Source organism: Notolabrus celidotus, chromosome 7 (assembly GCF_009762535.1).
Source record: "Notolabrus celidotus isolate fNotCel1 chromosome 7, fNotCel1.pri, whole genome shotgun sequence".
Lineage (NCBI taxonomy): Eukaryota > Metazoa > Chordata > Actinopteri > Labriformes > Labridae > Notolabrus > Notolabrus celidotus.
The window spans coordinates 27535047-27559751 of NC_048278.1; the positions used below are offsets into that span (position 1 = coordinate 27535047).

At 40.7% G+C, this 24705-nt stretch overlaps 1 protein-coding gene across 1 annotated transcript in view; it reads left to right on the forward strand.

Annotated features, from left to right (window-relative positions):
• grin2ab (glutamate receptor, ionotropic, N-methyl D-aspartate 2A, b) overlaps positions 1-24705 on the forward strand; it is a 148888-nt gene that overhangs the window by 109233 nt on the left and 14950 nt on the right. The window contains exons 13-18 of the mRNA XM_034686835.1: positions 1623-1828; positions 9030-9144; positions 9265-9467; positions 15565-15733; positions 18498-18651; positions 20075-20200. Coding sequence (XP_034542726.1) covers positions 1623-1828; positions 9030-9144; positions 9265-9467; positions 15565-15733; positions 18498-18651; positions 20075-20200 — 973 coding nt within the window. The remainder of the gene's footprint in view (positions 1-1622; positions 1829-9029; positions 9145-9264; positions 9468-15564; positions 15734-18497; positions 18652-20074; positions 20201-24705) is intronic.

The following is a 24705-nucleotide window of genomic DNA, read 5'->3' on the forward strand; positions in this document are numbered from 1 at the left end:
CTGAGGGATGGAAAATCTTCCTGCCCGATGTTGTTTACGCTTTTTAGGTTAGAAAATATAATAGATTATGAAATTGTGTAAACAAAATCTCCTTTGGATAATTCACAGGCTACCCAGCAATATATAAAAACAATGAATACAATTGAAATAGCTTAAAAAATGAGCTTCATATTTCTCAGCTGCAACAATAAAGAGATGGACACACTATGACATCAAAAATTACAATTACATTATAATAAAATAGGACATTTTTCATAGTAATACCTTTTCATTTGGCTCTCAAAATTGAAGGCTGATGCCTTTAAACTTTTGCTTCAGTCATTTTCAGAGCAGTTATTTCTGTGCCTAAAGATCTGAGTAATTATTCCAGGGTACTTTTTAGTATTAGAACAAGCCCTCCTTCTCTCATAATCTACTCTCAGTTTAATCTGCATACTACAATAACTGAGTTTATTGTCTGTGGGAGAAAATATGTGATCTTAAATTGTGGTATGTGCTGTAGTCTACTGACAGTTACTTCTTAAAACAATAGTCCTGCACAAACCAACCTCTTTCATATACTCTATTTTTGTTCATGTTAAACTAACAAGACATGACATGTATATAAGTGAACTTTAAAGATGCTGGTAGGCATTTTGTGTCCTTCTGACTGAGCAAGGCTCGCTGTTCCCCCAGTTTTTCAGTCTATGTGCTCAGGTAAGCTAAAAGGCAGCCGTCCTCGCATTTACCCTCCCTCGATGAATGAGTGACGTCAATCTGCTTTTGCCACCACATAGTGAATAAGCAAATTTCCCAAGTAGTTGGACTTAGGTCTGAGACAGCATGCAGATAAATCAGGGTGTCTGTGGAGCTATAATTCATATGATATCATATTTTTAGTTTGCTTCGTTTATATTTGTCTCTTTAAACAAAAATATGTATTGAATGTCTGATAAAATTATAAACATGTTGACTCTCAATGTGTAGAACAGCAAGGTTGCTTTTATCCAAATAGCATATATCATGAATATAAATAATTCAAGGTATAATCAGCTCAAATTCTTCACACACATTACAAATGGAGAGATATTCAGTGTTTGCCTACCTTCTCTCAAAAGCCTCTCAAATGTTTCTTCTCCTCCCTTTCTAGTTTATCAGTATTCTCCGCTCAGAGTTCCCGTTTGTGCTGGTTTTCCATGCCTCTGTTTTCTTTCCTCGACAGAGATCTGATTCCACAGTTTAGTGCCAATTTAAAGTAAAAAAAACCCAAAGCATTGAAAGGGAGAATGACAGAGTAGTTTGCTGGCATTATTTGACATCTGCTTATTCTGGTATGGAAAGATAAACTTGGTGAACCATTTAGTTTCTCAAATCTGATCTTTTTGACAGAACCAAGATATAGGGGATAACTGAATGAGTGAATGATTCATGCTTGTGCACATACAGTCTGCTCACACTTATTTAAAACCCAGATATGAATTATTATGGGAAAGCACATGAAACCAATAAGTCATCTGCTTGACACCTTTGAAAGATACATATGGATGTTTTTAAATTGGGCTTAAAAAATGTGAAATTTAAGTCAAATTGAATCTTTCACACCATATGTGCCATTTCTCAGATCTCCTCTGCTCCCCTCTCAGATGTTTCCCCTGGGGATGATCTCCGTGTCCTATGACGACTGGGAGTACCCGCTGGACACACGGGTTAGGGATGGGGTGGGCATCATTACCTCTGCAGCCACTGCCATGCTGCGGGAGAGGGGGGAGCTGCCAGAGGCCCAGAGCAGCTGCTACAGCACCGCATCAGACAGGAGCCCAGGGAAGCTCCCACCTAGTGCCCTGCGCAGGTATGTGTGTCTGTGTGTGTAAGAGTGTGTAAGAGTGTGAGGATATCAAGGTTTGCAGCAGGGATTTGAAACCTTCACTGTAGTTTTTAGTCTTCTTGAAAGGTCCATCTGAAGCCACAAAAACAGAATCCTATGAAGTCTCTAATAGCCATGTGTGTTTGAATTTTTAAACTACAGAAGTAGTAATGAAAACATGTTTTTTATTCTATTTTATCTATTACAGAATAAAAAAAAAGAAGAATAGAAAAACTTACATTATTAGCTATAAAGAGATATGTTACCTACTTGGAGTCCTTCCCACATTTGTGCAACTAAATGGGATGAAAGTTGCTTACTTTGTTCATGAATCAAACCGATCAGATAGACTAGTTTGCTTTAGAAATAATAAAATAAGAAATTGGTCAGGTGTAGAAACATTTTGACTTAAGTTTGATTCAGTGAGATGATCCTTTTTCTTTTCTCTCTAACCTGAGAATAAAACACACATCAGCCTAAACTCGTTCAGTTCACTGACAAAATCACAACTTGACCTGAAAGATACTGTTCTGCACTAAAACTCCCTGTTAAAAATGATATGTGATTCAGAATTATTGCACATAATCTTTGTATCAGTGCTGTAGGATGTAAACATTGGCTGTATATAAAACAGACAATGTGCCTTAATTTCCACCATAGACTGTATAAAATATGGACGTAGGATCTGTGACGTCACCCGTCTGTTTCTGAAGCGCTGTTTTGAGGCCAATCTGTGGCGGAAGCCATATTGCTGCCGTCGAGTAATTGTGACGTAAAGAGGCGGGCTTTGAGCCTCCTAACCAACAGCTACAGTGTCCCCGCCTGCCAATCAAGTCAGCTGTGCCTCTCATTGGAAGACTTGTAATCACAATATCTTCGAAATTGCTGCGTTAGAAAAAAAATTCACCCCCGTACAGTGTGTGCCGATCGAGAAATGAGCTATCTAGAGCTATATTTTTGAATTGGTGTGTAGGTGGTTTCCGGTACTTCCGGTACTTCCGGTACTTCCGGAGCCAGCCACAAGCAGATCCTCGATGAACTGCAGTTTTTGCACTTCTGCATTGGACTCATATCTTTAGACCAGAGGTTTGCCGCTTGATTTCCACCCATTATGAGCTGTATAGCCAAAAGGCCGCCTCAACAGGTGCTGACATATTGCACTGGTGCATGCACAAGCGTCCTGGCTGGTAAAGCTGCAGGACTGACATCACATCCTTTCCAAAATGCATTCAACGCACCAATGACACATTGAAGTTCAGCAGCAGAAAACATTCTTGTGTTAATTTGAAGCAGACAAGTTCAAAGATCTTTCGTTAGTGTTCCCTTGTCGTTCCTCCTCTACTCTGCTAATCAGGTGCAGAACGTTGCAGGAGACCGCGTTTGTCAACAGAACTGTCAATCAGTCATATTTTCAACATCAAATAACAAATGAAAATTAAACCAGTCAGAAAAATGAGCACTTTTGAATAAATCAGCATGATGAGAACTAACTGTAATGACAGAAACCATGGTTGACAAAAATTAATTTGACGCATACTCATATCTTATAGTCTGACTCACGTCCTATCTGTGAACATGGGGGAGGCAGGGTTCATGACCTATACTGCAGCCAGTCAGCAGGGGGAGCTCTAAATATTTGGCCTTCACAGTCGGTGAAAACTTTTATATACATTATATGAATGTATCTTAACACATGACTTCATGTTCTCGTCTATAAAGCAAATCCAACAATATATATTGAAATATATGAAGTTCATGCTTGTGAAAACATCTTCACACACGTTTGTTGATGTAAAATGGGCAGGACTTCTTCAGGGCGATGACATAATTAATACTTAGAGCTTTCAGGTTTCAGTGTTGCTGTAGTTTTGGTGATGAGGGAAAGAAGCCTCCTTACAGGCAACATCTACAAGCTCAGCTGTCAAGCCCCTAAATGTTTGTAAGTGAAGTATTGGCCAGTTTAGTTTCTATCAAGGAATGAAAGAGAACATTTAGAGGAGATAGATTAAAATAAAATTAGTCTGTGCAGGACCTAAATGATTCTGCAAAGCTCCTGATTTATTTGTCAATAAGTCTGGCTTTTATTGAAAGTGAAATCTAAAAAAAGCAGCACAGCTTATTTCCTTTTTGAGGGAGCAGTTAGCAGTTTAAAATCTGAGTCGAGCATGGAGCCGCAGCGAGCAGAGCAGACTGGAGTGACTGTGAATGGAGAAGCAGAGGGAATGAACAGCCCAGCGAGCGAGCAGGATTCTAGCTGCTCCATTCTGCTTACAAACTTTGGTGCCAGGTTGTAGACGTGTGATTCACATTGAAGTTCATGAAACAATTTTTTAGTGCATGTTACACATTTTACACTAAGAGGGTTCCTTAAAGCCAACAACAGAGATGAATGAAAATGAAAATCTAAAACACTAGTGTTACTCATTACCACATCATTTTTGTCAAAGCGTCGGGGAGCCACTGGAGAGCGGCTGAAACACTGCATGCAGCTCCATAGCCGCAGGTCGGCGACCTCTGGTCTGGGGACTTGCATAACTGTGTTTGTCTTTGTAGCTGAGGGTTGAGCAGTCTTACATAACTCTTTTTAATGTACTAATGAGAGGGGCAGAAGCAGAGACGACAGCAGTGTTTAACACTGTGAAGTCTAATGACATTTAACACTATTAGCTCTTGTACTTTGCTGTTCAGTGCATGAGCTCATTCTGCTGTCTTAGTGGAGAGACCATGAGGTGAACATCAGGCAGACCTCTGTCTTTGTGCTGCCCTGTGTCAACTAGAGCCTAGTATGTGCCTTGTGTGTGTGTATTTATGTGTGTGTGTGTGTGTGTGTATGTGAGTGTGTGTCTGCACCTTGCTGCACATGACTGAATTCACCGTCATTAAGTCAGGATTAAAGCAGCTTTTACTAGCTTTGTTCTTCCTCTGTTTTCTCTTGTTATGTGGCTCTGTGGGTGGCATGCATGTGCTAGTAGGTCCAAGAACACATGCACATATGTAGAACAGTGTGTGTGTGTGTGTGTGTGTGTGTGTGTGTGTGTGTGTGTGTGTGTGTGTGTGTGTGTGTGTGTGTGTGTGTGTTCTTCTTTAAAGTCTCTGTGATGAGGACACAGTGAAATTCTTCAAACATGAACAGGCACACATGGGCACACACAGACACGCATGCAAGCTCTTTCATCGTGTCAAAGCATAAACACTGGACATGTTTTTCATATCTCTTTCTTTTATACTTTGTGGGGACGTCATCATCAGCCTTTTTAGCCCCTTATCCAGATCAGATGTGTTAATATTGAGTATCTGGAGAAACTGAGTCCTGTTCTGGTTCTTGTATTTGCTGAAATGGAGCTCCCTTTTTTTGTTTGTTTGTAGTCTAAAAAGATAACCAAAAGTAAGCAAAATAACTACAAGATATCCTAAGCTTATTCCATTTCACTAGCATTGTTGTAAACCACATATAATCTGTTTGCATGTGACATTGGTGTGGATGCAATACTGCACACTTAAACTCAAAAGTGGTTGTATCAATCCAGTGTGCATCGAGGCTCCGCAATGACATTAGACTAACATCAGAGCTCCAAACGTGTGTTGGTAAATTATCGTCACATCATGTTTTAAATAGCCTGATAGGTTGTCACAGATTTTGCTGTACAGTTCGGGTAAGGTGGTGTCGGAAATGTAGTGTTGAGACAGCAGGACATACTGTGGATCCAAAATATTCTCTACCACAGAGATGGGCCGGTTGGCCAAAGTGGTGAATTCAACCACCTCCTCTGTGACCTTTTGACCTTTTCGCTCTCTTGAGGATATTTATCTTTCCTTTAGAGTTCAGAGTTTGTTGTGTTGGCACAGCAGCCATCGCTCTGTTGTTGTAGTGACTTCCATTGAACGTCTAGTTTTCAGATGTTGTTTGAATGCAGCTCTACTGTTATTACTTCTATTGCATATATTGCAAGTGGCTATTGGACGGCTCTCACTTGTAAAGAATATTTCCACACTGCTAACATTTCAGCCCCAGGGTTGCTAATGCTAATGTAACAGACTGTCCCGTGTTTAAGATGTGTTTTTCGCCTTTTGACCCATGAGTCCCTGGAGAGTTACTGGAGGCTGTATAACGGTTGTTGTTGCTTTAATCTGGCTGGCTGAGCACGCATTTATCTTCTGTCGTAAATTGGGCTCAGTGACAGCTGATGTAAATGATCAGGGTGAACTGATCGACTCAAATGGCCGATCAATATGCGTATCTATCGTTGCTTGTTCCGCTTCAATCGGCCATGTAATGTTTTCAGCATATTTTTTGAGCTAAAGCTATGCCCTGATTGGCTCCAATCCGATTGGGATGGTGACATCCCTGATATTTTGTGCTGCAGTGTAGGAACTACGTCTTGAATATGAGGCATGCAGTGTTTAGAATGTGATCATAAATTCAGAAGTCTACATAGAGCTGACTGAAAACATGAAGGTCAGGTTGCCAGGCTCTGCACATCTATGATGACGTATGAGTTCCCTCATTAGAATAAGAGCCAACATTATGGCTTTATTATTCCATTTCTCTCTCTTATTAGGCTATTACAGTATATATCAAAGCATACACAATATTCGCTTTGTTGACAGCTTGATCCAATATGACCCAGACCTCAGTAGCAGCTGAAGCCTTTTTTGGAAAAGTGTTTTTTCTCCCTGTCAGAGGTACCTCATTTGTCTCACTAAGTTATTAGATAGAATTTGCATATTTGTCAAAACAACTGCAGCCAATTTTTGTGATAATAAACTGACAGGTTGGATTTCCCTACCCTGATTTGGAAGTGGTGAGGCGGTGATCAGAATTCTGCATACATTAGTCTAGATACAATCTTGCCGCAGTGTGCATATAAACAGCATGAGGTGGAGAGGAATAGGACAACATAATCTGGCACTTAAAAGACACTATCAGCGCTGCTGGATTCGCTGCCATTCTTGCCTGACAGGCATTAATATCTCGGGTTCTCATTGGGCGTATTTGGGCTTCACAATGGTAGAGATTTTTATTGAGGTTTGTCCTTGCAGTAAATTTCAAAAGGTTATTCTATTTGATGGGACCACTGTACCATGCAAACCCCTAAGCTGTCACTTTTTTCCAGAAAGGATGCACCCTGCCATAATAGAGGATTTGGAAAAAGCCTCCCATCTTTCATCATTTGTACTTTTGGAGTAGTTGCACAATGAATAGTACTTCAATAATAGAAAAATGTTCCGCAGACAGTCGTAAAGGGACCCATATTTTAAAACTGGCATGTAGAACAGCTGGTGTTTTTCACATCTGCTTGTGTCTGATGGTGCTTTTGAAACCACGGCTGAATATCTAGTAAATGTAAACTATTTAGCATTCATTAATTTAGAAATCACTGAACCCCTGTTTAATGTCACAGTAAGTTTTGTTAACATAACAAAGGATCACAAAAGTACATTAATATGAATGTGGGAACAAATATGAGGCATTATCTGCCTGTTTTACTTGCCTCAGAAATACCAGCCACATCCATTTAGATCAAAATCTTTTCCCCCCAAAAATCTAACAAACTTGAAATAGGAGGAGACAGCAGCTCCCCAGAATAGACTGCTACAGTGTTTCTGCTATATGTATTCAGCTGTGGCAATGCACTGTGACAGGGGCATCACCTGCTGCACCATGAAGATTTTCTAACACAGAAATATAAAACTATGTCACTAATAGTGAAAAGCGGTGTGATGTATTGTGACAGAGGCAGCTTCTATTGTACAGCACAGATCAGTCTCTTACGTGTTACTTTGTAGGTTGAGATTGAATTATTCGTGTTTGCTGAGAGAGTTTCTACGCCCAGCAGAGCTGTTTGGTATTTTTTGCTGTGCCCGCATGTGAGGGAGACAGGGACCTTTTATTTACTCTCTACTCAGGGTGAGTGGAGCCTGATTTGAAAGAGCACAGGCCCGTTTCCCAGTCTTTATAAAAACAATGATTAATGCACCTTTCGCTAATCCACTGCCCGACAGCAAATGTTTACATGTGTCGACTCTGATATCCTTCCTGCAGATGAGACGACATAAAACCCACCTGTTTGAATCAGTGTTATTATCATGGCTTTCATCTGCGGGGCGCATGCTAAACAGCACTCAAACTATTCCCTTTATGCATCTTGACTTCCTGTCGCAATGTTAGTTTATGCCTGAGTCTTCGTGGCTGTGTGCCGTGTCCTGCTCACAAACAAAACGGGAGTGATTTTTTTTGTCCTTTTTATAACTCATCGCTTTACAAGAAATAGCTGTGAGTGCCTTAAGCATGTTTTGAATGCATCTGTCTAATCTGTCTTTATATATAAGTAATGATAGAAAGAGGCACCTGTCCTAAATTGTTCTCTGTATACACAAAAGTGGACTTGTTTCAAAATCAGAAATGTTTTAGTGGTATTAAGCTGCAGGTTTGTAGCTTTTGAAATGTTTTAGTCTGATAATCCTGCAGAAAGCATCCCTGGACCCGTTTGACTCTGTGTCAGAATGAATTATACATTTCTAAGATATAGGAGAAAATAGTTGTGTGTTTCCTGCATCTGCTTTTGTGATGTGGATATTTTAGTAAACTTCCTTAGACATCACTCTGTTCCCAGAGTGGGAATTCATGCTATTATTCAACCTTAACGCTCAGAATATCCTACCCTTCTAAAAATTGTTTTTCTGGAGCGAGTGTATTCTTAATCCCCATATCACTGTGTGTGAGACTGGCTCATTTACTCCTCTCTGCCGCTTCACTGTAGCGAGTGTGTAAATGTTTCAGCAAAGGATCTGTTTGCGTATGCGAGATAACTGTAGTGAGTAACAGAGTGAGGGCAGCCTTTTTGCACCAGTGGCTTGTCTTTCAGGCATATATCTGTGGAGAAATCAATGCAGAATGTTGATGGGAGAGATATGTGGCCTCTGACTCTTCCCCCTCCCACACACAGACACACACACGCACACACACACAGACACACACACACGCACACACTCAAGCATGCATGCACACGCAGTGGGTGAAGACAGCATTGATTTGAAGAGGATACTCTTGCAGTGATTACAGAGTGCTTAACTTGTTATTTCAAATATATCTGCTCTTCTGAACGCACACTTGCAAACACTCGAACAAATGCAAAAACAAAAGCAAATAACATCTTCCTTCTCCTTTTTCCCCTGTGTGTTTCAGACACATGATGCATGTATGGAACGAAGAGCGAGACTTATCCTTTACTCCAGATGGTTACCAGGCCAACCCTAAATTGGTTGTCATCGTCTTGAATAGTGAAAGAAACTGGGAGAAGGTAACAAATGAAAACAGCAGATTTACGGCAACAGCGAGGAAATTAAAATGTCAAACAGTTTTTAATGAAGACGGCTGTTCCTGATTTTGTGTGTGTTGGTGTGTGTTTGCGCACAATCAGATGGGCCGTTGGGAGAACGGGACGTTGTCATTGATGTTCCCAGTGTGGCCGAGGTATAACTCCTTCGGGGACGAAGATGCAGATGAGAATCATCTCTCCATAGTCACGCTGGAGGAGAAACCTTTTGTCATCGTCGACAATGTGGACATCCTCACCGGCACCTGCATGAGGAACTCTGTGCCCTGCCGCAAGCATGTCAAAGAGTAAGTAGATACACATAATACATTGTGAACAAATACACAACACCTACACTGCTGAAGAGCAATTTAAAAACCACACAAGCTACTAAAATAAAAGCTGACAATCCCTGATCTGGAGGTGTTGGATGTGTTTGTTCTAAGGATAAGTTCACTCGCAGCAGGATGAAAATGTGTCTTGTTCTCAGGAGTGTGTTTGACACTCAATTAGATCTACCTTTATTTTTTCAGTCGACAAAATGAATCGGCACTTCTCTAACTCAGTTTGTCTAAGAACATAATTGTCAATCACTTGCCCTCTGCTTGTCCCCTTTTGTTCTACAAGGATCTCTACTGGGCCCACTCATTTTTACTTTATATAATAATGACTCACCATCTGTTTGTCCTCCAGACTGAAATCCAAATGTACTGTATGTGGCTGACAATGTAATATAGGCACATGGGTGCCCATGGTCCTTGTTACAGTTCACTTGTCACAACATATAGTACATGCTCAGTGCAGCCCCAGATGTCTTGATTATCGGGAGAGTATACGTATTAGTATTCATGTCTCATTCAGTGTAGATGTTCTCTGATTCATACGTAACGAGTCTGCATATAAACTGAGGCAGCCAAGATGTTAATCAGTGATTTCCCTACACATTACAACTATCTTATGCTCCTTGTCAGTGTTGTATGGGAGTAAAACTCAATCCCAACTTCTGTAAGTGAGTTCAACACACACAGGCAAAGTAGTTCTTGTCTGGCTCACAGATAATCACTTCTGTCAGTATTAATAATTAATTGCTCTCATTTGCTGTCAGCATGCTAATGCCAATCTGTCAGTGTGCTTGATTTTTGTTTTTCAGCTACCACTTTAATTGCATCTCAAATGTGGTTGTTTTATTGTCCCATCAATGCGGTCTGATTTGTGTGATTTGTGTGTTTTTTAGATGTCGTGAGCGTCTTGTTTGTTTAGAGTGTTACAGTTGTTTAGTCAAATGAGTGCTCAGTGTTTTCCTCTGTCAATTTTGTGTTCACATTGGGCCGTCAAACAACTCATTTTTAGAATCCACATTATCCGATGATTGTCAGCACATTAATCACCCATTCTTTTATCTCTTCTAAATGTACATTAAAGGAATATTTTTCAAGGTTTTAGTACTCTATGGTTATGAACATGATTGGCAAATGTCAGAGCAGAAGCTATAAAAGAAGAGGTCACCACCGCTGGCTTTGGAGACTAAAACAGATCCCTTACTATTTTTCAAATTATGGTGAAAGAACGATGAATGAGATGTTGAATCAATAAATGAAGAGATTTAAACTTAGATTTAAAAGTATATATAAATGAAAGTAATAATTGTGAATTGCACAACTTGAAATTATCCGTAAGTAAAATTTAAATGCTAACATTCAGCTGTGATGAATGCTCAGAATCAGTTGCTTCTATAGTTAAATCTAATATTCTCACTGACTGGCTTCCAAACTAGGTATTAAAATCAACCTTTTACTAGCTCTGGCTTCAGTAACTGCATGTCTATGAATGTTCAGTGTTCCTGTTAGCAAAGACCGTAAATAAATAAATCCCGGCCTGAGCTGCACCTGGAGACAGAAAATCAAAAGGGGTTTCATGTGGGACGCTGCCCAACCTTTTGTCATCTCCCATCTGGACTACTGCAACTCCCACCAGGCATGGCTCGTAAACTATTCTGTTCAGCAGCTACAAAACGTCCAGAATGCTCTGGTCTGCCCTGTCTTCAACCTCCCCAAGTTCGTCTTTTTTGCTTCCCCTTCCCCTTTCTCCCTCCCCTCTTGGCTGCCGGTGGCTGTTCACATCAAATTCTGAATTCTGGTCCTGGCAGTGAAGATTCCTCTGGGAGTCACATGCTCGTATCTGCGGGCTACGTTCTACCTGTACTCACCAGCCTTCGCTCTGTGCTTTACTACAACCAGCTAAGCTCTCCACTCCCTGCGGCAGCTACATCATCATTTCACCTGGCCTTGACTCTTCTCTCTGCTGCTCCTCAATAGTGAAATGTCCTTCCCACTCCAGGCGGGACAGGAGCATTACTCCACATCTCCCATTCTAAAAAATGCCTCTTTCCCCTGAATGAATATCGCCGTTTCTCATACCCTCACTCTGCACCTGCTTTTAAAAAAAAAAAAAGAAACTCCCTTTGAACCGTTTATGTGTATTTTTAAGGCCTGATTCTCACATGTCTTCTTCAGGCACAATTCAGGATCACAGGAATATTTAATCTGTTATCAGTGCGCTAAGTTCTTGTGATAACAGTATCAGAGAGTGAATCAAAACGCTTACAAAATTCTTATCGACTTTGTTGTGCGTCTTCATCAAATTGGATTATCTTTATCTATATATACAGTGTTTTCCCACCTCACCACTCACCACCTGACTGCGTACTGTATATATCACTTTATCTGCTGCAACAACAGCAGTGGGCTGAATGCCTTTAATCACCCTAATATAAAAGTTATGTTGATGGAAATTACCCTCATAACCCAATCAACATTATATAGTTAAATTATACATTTTAATTTAGCCACAGGTGATCTATTTATAGATTTATGTAGGCACCTCATTCATAATTTGACTTCTAATTGTGATTTCTGTCACTTAATTCATTCTAAAATGTAACTTCAGGGTAGTGTTCCATATTCAACACATCTCCTTTGAATAATCAGCCAAGCCTAAAGCTTTAAAGCCTTCCTTCCTCAGCAACACGTCAAACAATATGAGAAAATTTTCCTTTGAAAAAATACTTAAAAGACATTTTCATAGTGGCTGAAATGTGTTGAAGATCCTGTGTGTAAACATTTCACACATATTTATCTCAGAGAGTCAGTGAAAGTAAAACTTTCCCTCAGAAACTTCCTTGGATTCTTTGGTATCTTGGATTTTGCTCCAATTATTGTCTGTATATGGACAGCTCAATGAGAGACTCTGCGTGACTAGAGAAGGCAGCTTTTTCATAATACAAAGTCATTTTTAGCATTCAGCTCATATGTGAGCTTTTCCACATACAACCAGTTCAGACATTAATCTTAAGTGCTACAGGTTTATTCATCACTGGCTCAGTTGTGTATCTGCATTGTGATTGTGATTGATCACTTGGCTTCAACACAGTCAAATGACCAGCTGAAGTCTAGTTTTTCTCAAGTATTCTGCTCATGACTGACAGCTTGAGTCTAATAATTTCAATGGTGGCAAAATTTCTGACAGACAGTGGAAAATACTAGAATTTTGTTCAGATAGTAATTAGGTTAGGATAAGATTGGATAGACCAGTCAGTGGTAGCCACAGGGGAAGTGCGAAAAAAAAAACCCACAAATGTAATTACTCTTTTTGAAGATTTATTATCTGTTTTAAACAAACACAATCCAGTGTATTAGCAGCCTTTGTGTTGGGTGTATTCTTCCTCAAATTGCTTCTTCAGACCAAAAGACTCTTCATTTAAAACTATAATTGACAAAGACCAGCAGTACATCCGGACACTTAAAAGGCTTGAATAATGCAATGTTTGACATCATTACCTAAAAAGATCAGCTGATAATCAAAATAGTTTGTCATTTATTTACTTTTTATTGTTTAATCTTTTTGTTGATACGTGCTTCAGCTCCATTATAATAACAATACCCTTAAAATCCCTTAGAGAAAAGAAGTGACTGGTTTCTAATAAGTAAGAGACAAGCGGCCACCTCCGATCTCAAGCTATGAAGCCCATGCGGAAGTGTTATAAACTGCAGTTCATTGAGAATCTGCTTGAGGCTGGCTGCAGAAACACCGGAAACCACATACACACCAATTCAAAAAAGACCATCTTTGCAGCATTAATAAACATGTTTACAGTCTGGTTCAAAAAACGGCTTGGCCCTACGTTGCTAATTTCTCTATTGAAACACACTGTAAGGGGGGTGAACTTTTTTCTAACGTGACGTTTAAGAAGATATTAAGATTACGAGTTTTTGCCCAAATAAGGACATGACTGACTTGACTCCCGGTTGGGAACACATAGCTGTTGGCTAGGAGGCTCAAACTTCGCCCCTTTACGTCACACTTTGCCTGGTTGAGTTCCGCATTTCCAATATGGCTGCCGCCATCGATTTGCTTCTAAACAGCGCTCAGGAACAAATGGGTGACGTCCCAGATACTACGTCCATATTTTATAGAGTCTATGATTAGATAGGATAAAGCAGGAGGTACCAAATAACTGATAAATTGTGCATTTTTATTTTGTAAATAACATTTTAACACAGCTTTTTTTGGTTACTTATCAGACTCGCAGCTTTGATACTATCAAATAATTTTTACTATTAAAGCCAAATTTCCTGAGGCTCTTATCATCCAAACATTTACTAAGTAACCTGTTTCTTGATGATGACCTTATCATTACTATAACTTTATCTCTCTAGTTACATGATGTATGCACACTTCTTCCTCACTAACTGCTCAGCATGATGTGTCATTTTATTTAAGGGTGCACAAATAGGGTGACTCATAATTAAGTAATTAGTATTTCATGAGTCATTAGTAGTTGTGCCACTAAATGGCTGATTCATTGTTGATTCAGGGATTAATCAGAACACTTCATTAAATGATCGGGTTGTTCCAGATTCAGAGCGGTCGTCTTAAAGGAAGAACTTGAACAGATGCGTGTTATTTGTGTGTCGCAGAGTCACCAGTTAAACTCGTAACCCGTTTAGTCAACCTTTGATAAAATGTTTTGTGATCGCTGCAGAGGTGAAAGTGATGACAGATGACCAGCCTCTTCTTGGCCTTTGTTTACGTTAACATTTGCTGTCCATCCGTCCATGTGATCATACACGCATACAGACATCCAACCATCCATAAGCATTACATTTACCAAGTCACTACTTCCATTTGTGTGTTTGCTGTTACAAATGGAAACCATGTATTGAACAATTGTTCTGTATGTATGTATATCTGAGAGAGTCTGTTGTTATGACTGTGTGTGTGAGTGTGTGTGTAATTATGTGTGATTATATATGTGTGTGTGTTTACATAGTGACATAAGGACACGGAGAAGGCTCAGCTGGGAAGAGCTAATGCATTCAGTTCATGTCCATTAAAACACCTGGGGCACTTACTGTACATACAGACTTGCACATATGTATCTATGTATACTATGCACTCTCTCACACATTATCTCACACACACACAAACACACACACACACACACACACACACACACACACACACACACACACACACACACACAGTATGCTTTTAACCCTTTGATGGTTGGTCCTCTGACAGTCGTTTCCCTCGTTCTGTGTGCAGACCGCTCACTTCTCTCTGAACTTTGCTTTGAATGGGAGTCAGCTGAAACGTTGAGCGAAAAAGGTCAGAGTTACTGTTCCAATCCATACATGCTATTTCAGAAGATGGCTGACATAGGAGTGGAATAAAGTTTTCATGAAAATACGTTAGAAGATGCTGGAAGGGTTTAATAGATCATGAGAATCATTTGATCTGACAATTCAGTTTAGTTCACTGCTCCGAGGTCCTCTGGGATGGCTGTCAGGAAAGTTTACTTAAACATCCTTTTTAATTCTGTGCATCATGTCTGCGTGGCTGCAGTGCTGCATGTGTAGGTGTGCTGCGAGTTTAAGTGAGATTCCTCCTTACGGACAGAATCAAAGAAACACACAGGGAGGGGGGAGGAAAGGAAAGCGTAAAAAGGATGAGGAGAGAGACGAGGGGAAGGACAGCTGATATTTTAATCATGTGGGTTGGTTGTTCTGCAGAGCCCAGCTCTATTTAAAGCCCGACAGCATCTGCTCGGTACCCCTGAGTTTTCAGGCACTAAGGGAAACACACACAAACATATACACATATACACGCATACACACACTGTACAAGCTCTCTCTGCCCTTCAGCTGTATTTATGGTTACACTGCACTGTCATAATTCTAGTTTTTACTGTGTGATGGAACCAGCAGATGTGGAGTGTGTAGGAACGACAGCGCAGTTACACCCGCACTTCACACACTCGCCTCTTAAACACTGAAAACGGCCTCTGATATGAAAAATTATGACCTAATTATTTTGGGCATATGTTCGTGTGTCTGTGTGTTGCAGTAACAGCACATCAGGAGGCGCTTACATTAAGAAGTGCTGCAAGGGCTTCTGCATCGACATTCTGAAGAAGATAGCCAGGAACGTCAAGTTCACCTACGACCTCTACCTGGTCACAAACGGGAAACACGGCAAGAAGATCAACAATGTGTGGAACGGCATGGTTGGAGAGGTATTTCCTTCACTTCACGACAGTATTATATGTTTGCCTCTGTCACTTTTGATGTAGTGGCTAATAAACCTTTATGCACTCGCCAAGTAAGATGGGAAGATTGATTCTGCTGGTAAGCTTAGTTTAACGTGAGGACTTGGACCTAGGAGAATCAACACAGAGGGAAGCCTGGTGCTGTCCAGTCGTGCAGCACCTTCAACTCTTCCAGCTGATGTAGTGCTTACACAACAGTCACTCCTTAGGGTTGGATCTAATTGATTTCTCTGCATTACTCTTTTAATACACTGTGCTTGAAGTCTTCCACATTTAGGCATTAATAGCATGACATTATTTTAAAACCAGTGTCACTGCATTAACTAACACTACAGATCATTTCAAAACTAGGCACTGGCTTGTTAGCTGTATCAGTCAGTGACAGCACACAGCACTTGTTAGATCAATGAACCCATCAGCTATCAAACGATGCAGCCTCTGGAAATGATGGTGAACTTTTCTGGCATCCTGGTACAGCCACCAGTTAGCGCTGCTGTGCCCTGCATTGCTTACAGTCCAACTGACAACTCAAGTCACATTACTGTGCTCAGATCATAAGTGATGAGAAATTCGTCCCTCCAGATTTGTCTGTAAATACACAATTTATTTTCTTGGTTCATTGTGTCCCTGGGAATAGCACCCATTTATCTGTGTCTGGTGAGTCTCAGTTTCACTGTGAATAACAAGTTACACAGAGGCTTTATTCTGACTTGTTTCAGCTGTATGATTCCCAAAACTAAACAGATCAGGTCTTAGTTTTGCTGAAATCTAACAACATGCTGCAGATTTTTAAAAAGTAAAGTGAGCTTTATCTTCACAAGAAGAGAAGAAACAACTTTTAGAAATGCTTGTTTGGTAACTAGAAGTTGGATTATTTTTTATGCATTCTAGCGCGTTGGGAAATGTAACCTCTGATTGGCCGGTGCGTCACAGTGACGGGCAGATCTATTGCTCAAGCTGAACTTTTTGATCTGGAATGGATTGTAAATAATTAGTAGTCAGATTATTGCAGACGGGAGTCATCATCCACATTTGAATGTAGTCACAGCGGATGGTTTCTCCTTTGTTTGCGCTCCATAAGGACCATTAACTGTATACGCCAAAGCCTGCTGACAGATGATTGGTTAATACTACTTCTGTTACAAATGAAAACAAGAACACCTGGCAGTGTTCTACACTCCAGGCCCCCACCTACAGATCACAATTTTATGTCAAATCTGTAAAACATACAATAAAATAATGAGAGAGAGAGAGAGAGAGAGAGAGAGAGAGAGAGAGAGAGAGAGAGAGAGAGAGAGAGAGAGAGAGAGAGAGAGAGAGAGAGAGAGAGAGAGAGAGAAACAGTACCAAAATGTATCCTTTTGTCCCAGTCTCAGCAGGGCAGGGAAGCAAATGAGTATATAATTTTGACAAAATGTCAAACTATTCTGTTGCATTATGTTCATGTAAAAATGGCACATTTGCCGCATTGTCACTGTTTCCTATGTCAACTTAAATCCCTCCCACAGGAAATGACTTTAAAATGAATGAATCATTGTGAAGTTAACACAGGTGTCGTTCTGTTATTGTCCCCTCTCTACAAATACCATAAACATCTCTGTCCTGTCTTTGGCACTCAGCCCTAAGCCTCTTTGTTCCTACTACAGAAGTGTCTCGCTGATGTGTTTTTAATCTTTTATATACAACAATGAAGGTTTGTGGCCCAGATGAATAAGCTATAACAGGCTTTGGAGACACACACAATACTTAATAGAAGAATCACTTCATTGTTGGCTTTGGTCTTTTCATGGGATTTGTTGACTTTAAGAAAATTATGGATTATAGCCAGACTTATCCTTTAAAGCCGCAATCTGTGATCCAATTTTAAACAGAGGGGTCCGTGTCATAACACCGCCAAAACCTTGAGACAGCGGACTGGAAGCTGCTACTTTAAAGAGACACACGTTGTGACACTATACAAAAAAACTGGATATATGTTTCATGAGGATGGAAAAGGGTCGTTTTTTTCATAAACAATCATTCAGGATGAAAAAGATTTATGTCTTCACATGAGAGGCGCCAGAGAAGCTCATTTGTCATAATTAAGTCTTACAGTGATATACCTGTTTAATGTGGTCAGTAAAAATGTTTGATTTGGTCTTTGAATTCATATGAAATCAGTGTTCAAGGGTTCAGATTACAAACCTTGAAGTCGAGGCTCAACTTTTGTGGAAATGATTTATTCATTCACAGATTAAATGAAAGTCAAGTGCTGTCGTGGTAGAATTCTAAAAGGTCAGAGCTGAAATGTAAAATGTCTGATAATGGAACCTGACAATGCGATCCATGGATGGCGGTAATGTTTTCTGGGAGCTGGAAGCTAAAGGCCTCAGTTTAGACAATTAAATCTGGAAAAAGCATAAAATCTAACTGCACACTAAAAACGACATCTGTATGAGCCAAATATCTCTCTGTCAGGAGACATTCAGACGGACAGAAACGTTGGCACTATGAAAAAGACAGCTGTATTTTTACTTTTCATGTGATATGACTGAAAATGCCCTCCAACTCTGAATGACATTCTGCGCTTGTAGCCTCAGTCACTGTGATATTTCACATCCAAAATAAAACGAAGGGAACAAATCAAAGTAGAACTGTCTGATGTTGTCTAAATATTTACAAAGCTCACTTTATTTATCTCTGTCCGCGCAGGTACGCATTGACTGGTTATTTTGTTCTCTCTGTCGACCAGGTGGTGTACAAGAAGGCTGTGATGGCAGTAGGTTCGCTGACCATCAATGAGGAGAGGTCAGAGGCCATTGACTTCTCCGTGCCCTTTGTAGAGACTGGCATCAGCGTCATGGTGTCACGAAGCAATGGGACTGTCTCTCCGTCTGCCTTCCTTGGTACGTCTTTCACTCTTTCTCTCTTTCATAATCAAAAATCTCTTCTTTTGTTCCCTCCTCTGTCTTTACGTCTGTCCCCTCGTGAGCTGACTAGTAGGAGAAACAAGAAAAAAAGGGAGGGGCTTACATGTTGGAAAAGTGGAATATTTTATTCAGACAGTATGTGCTGGCCAAGCTCCACTTGTACCCTGACTTTATCTGGGCCTCAACACCCTGAGCACATAAATATTTCTAGCAGGGAAGAGGAAGTGGAGTGTGCCAGCTGTTTTTTGAAAACTCAGCCCAGACAAAGCATTCTTGTTACCCTCCTCTCTCCTCTCTCCTCCTCCTCCTCCTCCAGTTGTTCAGATGACTAGAAACTGAAGCGTTCCTCCGTGCTCGCCTAATGTATTGTATTGCCATTGGAGCGAGACAGGGAGCGAGGGGGTGTATTGGACCATGCGTGTGTTGGTCCCTGTGTATCAAGCCATGTGTCAGTATGCGTGTGTGTAAGTCAGAAATGAAGAGTGTGTGTGTGATATAGCAGGAATAAATTAGAACGTTTGCGTATTGAATCAAGGATGTGTGGAGAATGAGTGTGCTTTGGCCGTATGTATGCTAAGGGGTGAATGCTTTGTGTGTGTGTTTATATGAAAGTGTATTGTATTAATGTGTGTGTGAGTGTGTGAGAGAGTGTGTGTGTTGAGCCTGGGCCAGGGTATCAGTGACGGTTCAGTATCTCTCGCACTCATATTAGAGGCACCTCAGTGCACAATCTCTCAGGGTTGGCTAACCCTGGCAGTCACATACTTACACATATAGTCCACACACACACACACACACTTGGGCACACATATAATTTGTCTGGGTTCGGCGTCCCTGGCACTCATCCTGCGCTCTGAACTCCTGCCCTGATACACTCCAAACACATGCAAGCTCACACACATATATACATGATCACAGATAAAAAATCACATACACATGCCCACAGCAGGGCACATCAGATCACATGGAGTTTGATTCCTCTCTCTCCTTCCCTCCTTTTCTCCCTCTCTCTCTTACCCCCTGTCTCTCTCTTTTCTCTCACCCCTTCCCTCTCCATCTCCCCCGCTCCAGGCCTCTCCGTCTCCCTCTCTCATCCAAGGGAATAATGAGAAATATGGAAATGTGCTCCGTCAAACTCTCTGTGACTAACTCTCCCCCTCCTCCCTCCCCTCCCCTGTCTGTCTGTCTCCCCTCTTCTCCCCATCTCTGTGTCTATCATCTTTTCCTCACTTTATCTCCCCCTTGTCTCTTTTGTCTTCTATCAAGTCTGTCTCCTCCTTCTTTCTGTCCCTCACTTTTCTTGCATCTCCTGCTCCTCCTTAGTGTCTGTCTCTTTCTCATGTGCTCGTTTTCTCTTTAACTCTCCTTCTTATTTCTCTCCTCTTTTTTTCTTTTTCAGAGCCCTTCAGTGCATCAGTTTGGGTGATGATGTTTGTGATGCTGCTCATCGTCACAGCCATCGCCGTCTTCCTCTTTGAGTTTGTAAGTCCGCTGGGCTTCAACCGAAACTTGGCCCAAGGCAAAGGTAGGATCACACACTCTCAGACAATCAGGAATATCACACCAATCGTTTCTCCCCAGAGCAAGAAGCCAAAAAATCCAAGCTTTCCCCTGGAGCAAGAGAAGTGACCTATTACTGCTCTGACTTCAGACAATTCAGCTCCAACAATTCTATCCCAGAGTTAGTCACTGATACTTCAATCCAAGATGACATAGAAGTCTGAACCTGTAGCTGCCATGCTGACTGAGATTTTGAAGATGAATGTTCAAACTAAGTGCATTTTTGGAGGAATTTAACTTTCATACAAGCTAAAGACCAAGTCGAGTGTGCAAGAGCACATTGTAATATTTGTTTGTTTTGTTTTAGCCTCCCTGGACAGGGGTAAATTAATCTTAACAATATGTCCTGCTTTTAACTTACACACTGACTGAACAGCAAACATCAAAAATGTAAAAAGCTCAAACACTCAATGAAATAGTATCTTTAGAGATCCCATCACATTTCTCCTTGCCTATTCATCCATACTTTAGTCATCCTCCAGCCAAGAAACACTGAGAAAGTGGAAGTCAAAAAGTCTATTATCATTCTGTAGCCCACCTCTTAGGAAAACATAGCTTCTACTAGGTGGTTTGATTTTTCTCCCAAGGTGATGTAATGACAGGAGGGATTTGTAGAGTCATGCATGCAACTCTTTGAGCATTCTACTTCCTCCTATACTGTTGTTGTTTTACAGCCAGACAGGCCAGCTGCATGTTGGTTGCAAAAACTAGCACAAATGTCTCGATTCTGTCCCAGCACAGGAAGAGCAACGGAAACAGTATTTGCTTTTTATTCTTAACAACGGGTCAGCTAGAGCTGGTGCTAATTTGTTTGCTTGTTGTCGACAACTTCATCTCAGACTGCTTCAACAACAAGGTCCGACCGCATAAGGTTACTCATAAATCAACATAGCTGCGTTTGCAAAATGAAATGGCTCATGGATAAGAAAACAAAAATGCAAATTAAGACTTAAACCACTTTTTCCATCATTACTGCACGTTAGATTTGAGTGAAATAACTCCTGTTCTTATCTTCAGCTCCAATTTGTTCTGGTACTCATTGAGACCTTTCATGACCGTTCATGCTAAGCAAGGACAGTCAGCTGCTGGCATATGCTCAATGTTTGGTGTAGTTACTTGAAGGTGTCATCAACTGTTTCTTCTCTCTTCAGTGATTAAACATGTTTTACAAAAAATGACTAGTTAAATGGTTACCTTATGCATTCAAAGCGATATGCAGATAAGGGATGTTCACAAGTAATCGAGTATCAAGTAATTGAATGTGAAAGTACTCAAACACGCTTTTTTGTTTAATGTTCTATCAGGAACCGATAAACAATGTGGTCTCATGCTACATTCAGCTATCAGGGTGGAGTCATTTAACGTGTGTTTCGATGTTAACCAAATAGCTAAAGTAATGCCCCTGGTGGAGACGCTTAGCAAGGGCTGCAGCTGTGTAACAAATAGCTCTCTTTTTGGGGGGTATCAATACGCAACACCTCCCACTAACAACACTGAAACGGAGGCGTAGAACTTTTTATAAACATTACCCAATCTTTGGATACAGAGCAGACAGACTGGTGGAAAGTGAATGCAGAGAGATTTCTCAGACTTGCAAAGCTAGCACCCCAGTATCTTTGCATACCAGCAACATCAGTGCCTCCTGAATGTGTGTTTTCTGCCGCTGGACTGATTCTGACCCGATGTTGCTCCTGCCTGACATCCAGCAATGTGGACATGCTCATTTTTCTCAATAAGAACAAGTAGGCAGAAAACTGGAAGCTGAGGATCTGACATATCTTTCTTTTCAGTTCTCTTATTGTAGCAAATCCACATTTAGTAGCTTGAGCCTCATTTTATGATGATATGTCTGCAGAGATTATTTTTATGAGCCAGCTCTGCATGCTGATGTTCAGCTTGTTAAACAATTTGTACACCTCTATATGTTCTGTAGATATGCAAAACTGTCAGTTATGCATCATGTTGCTGTGGAAAATATATGACTCAGGGAAAAACCCATTTAGTAATATTTTTATCATAAGAAAAAAACACGTTTTCATAATGTGTAATAGATTACTGATCACTCACATTTCCAAAAGATCAATTACAGAGAACACTGAAAGTTTGCATCCCTAATTCAGATATATGCCGCTGCATCTTCACATTGTTGACCACAAGTAAAGCCTCATCTTCTTCTTCTTAGGTGGATGGATTATATATTACAGAGCCAGACAGGAAATGAGAGCAGCTTTCACACATTAACTCCAGACGTTCAACATCAAGTCCAAACTTTGCCTTAAGTGGTGCTTTCACACATGTAGCATGAGGGACATGAGTGAGGACGGAGGAGGGAGACCCCATAATGGTGATTAATTTTGATTTAAGATGAATTTAATATATTTGGTCATATCAGTGGTATCAGCTAAAGAGTTAAAAGCAATGCACACACCGACAAATAAGAGCATAGAGCTTTGACAATCACTGTTAAAGCTCTGGACTAAGACCTGCTCCGTTCACACATCTGCTCAGCGTTACAGACTCTGAGGTCGGGAGCTGCCGGGGTAAAATGTATTTAATGTTCGCTTCAACTGATGTCAACTGTTTATCTCACATGCAGCCCCTCCGGACAATGTCCAAATAAGATCAGGAGTTCATTTGATGTGTGAAACAGACTTAGGGGGGGAAGAGGAGTATCGCATGCAACTAAGGTCTGCAGCCGGAATTAGACTGTAAACCGTTACATGGCATACTCCTTAACTTTTCAGCAGTCAAGAAGCTTGAATATGAAACAGGATTGATCCCTATTCTGAGTTTGCTACTATAAAAGAGTTGAGGGTTTTCTGAATACCACACTTGTGACCTGAATATATGAGATGGGGATCTTCAATCACCACAGGTTGTCTGGTAACAACACACTTTTCTCTTTGAGATTCCACTCACTCATCCACTCAGGGGTGGCTGTGGCTCAGTGGTAGAGTTAGTTGTCTCTCAATCAGAAGGTCGGGGTTTGATCACAGGACCCACTGTCCACATACCAAAGTGTCCATGGGCAAGACACTTAACCCCAAACTGCCTCCGGTCCTGTGCAATCAGTGTGTGAATGGGATTAGTCAAAACTGATGGATCCTTTATACAGCAGCCCCTGTCATCAGTGTGTGAATGGGATTAGTTAAAACTGATGGATCCTTTATACAGCAGCCTCTGTCATCAGTGTGTGAATGTGGTGTGAATGGGTGAATATGAAATGTAATGTAAAAAGCGTTTGAGTGGTCAGAAGACTAAAGCGTTATACAAACACAGTCCATTTACCAATTACCTTTCATTTTCCTGATTTTACATGTGTGTGGCTACTACAAACAAGAGTATAAGAGAAAAAAATACACACTTAGAAAAAGTGCAATAAGATCATTTTAACACAAGTATTTCAATGCAAAGATAAGCCATGAAACAACAAATACAACCTAGCAGCAGTCCTCACTTTAAAGTAAAATTACACAAATGACTGATTCTAAGTTTGGTTAAGGCAGATGTCTGTCTAACATGAGTCTAGTCCTGCTCAAGGTTTCTGCCTGTTAAAGGAAGTTCGTCCTTGCCACTTTAACCTGCTAAATGCTGCAAAGTGCTCTGCTCATGGTGGATTAAGATGAGATCAGACTGAGTCCTGTCTGTAAGATGGGTCTGGATCTTATCCTGTCTTGATGTTGGGTCTTTGTTAACAATATAACATAGAGTATGGTCTGTAAAAGTGTCTTTGTTGTGATTTGGCGCTATATAAATAAATAAAGATTGATTGATTGACAAGTGATATCCATCACAACAGGTACTGTGCACATGGAGGCAAAGCTGTGGAATCATGTGGTCCCCTCAACCAACGTGAATGTGCTCTCAGTGCTGACAACACAAACAAAACTCAGGTGTTACTGTATGCAGTCAATATAACAAACATGAAGACAATTGATCACCAGTCAAGTGATTGATACTGATCAATACTCATAATACGATTAGCCAGAGTTTTGTAACCATACATGTTACAGTATAATAAATTGTGTTAAAGGCTCCAGAATAACAAGATAAAGTCAACTGGACAGCTGCTTACATTCTTAACCCTAGAGCACTATCGCCGGGTGATTTTCACCCAAGCAAACACATTTACATGATTTTCATTATGTTGCGTTTGTCTGAGTGTCATTGGTCGCTGGGTAGCTTCAGCATAGCCTTTGACGTCTTTGAAGGCGAGTGTGTTTCCTTATTCAGAAACCCGCTTTTTCCTACAGGCACGTGTTCGGGTGATTTTCACCCTTTTTTGTTTCTCCCTCCTGCAGCTGTTTGGATGTCAAGGAGACTGTGCCTTCACCAGGGAAGTCTCAAATGTGCCAGGAATGGGTTGCCCCAACACCAAATTTCCAGTTTCATCATTTTTGTGTTTTAGAAATTTTCAGTCTTGATTCCAAATTTTCAGGAATTTTGGAGCATTTTCATTTTGTTAGACGT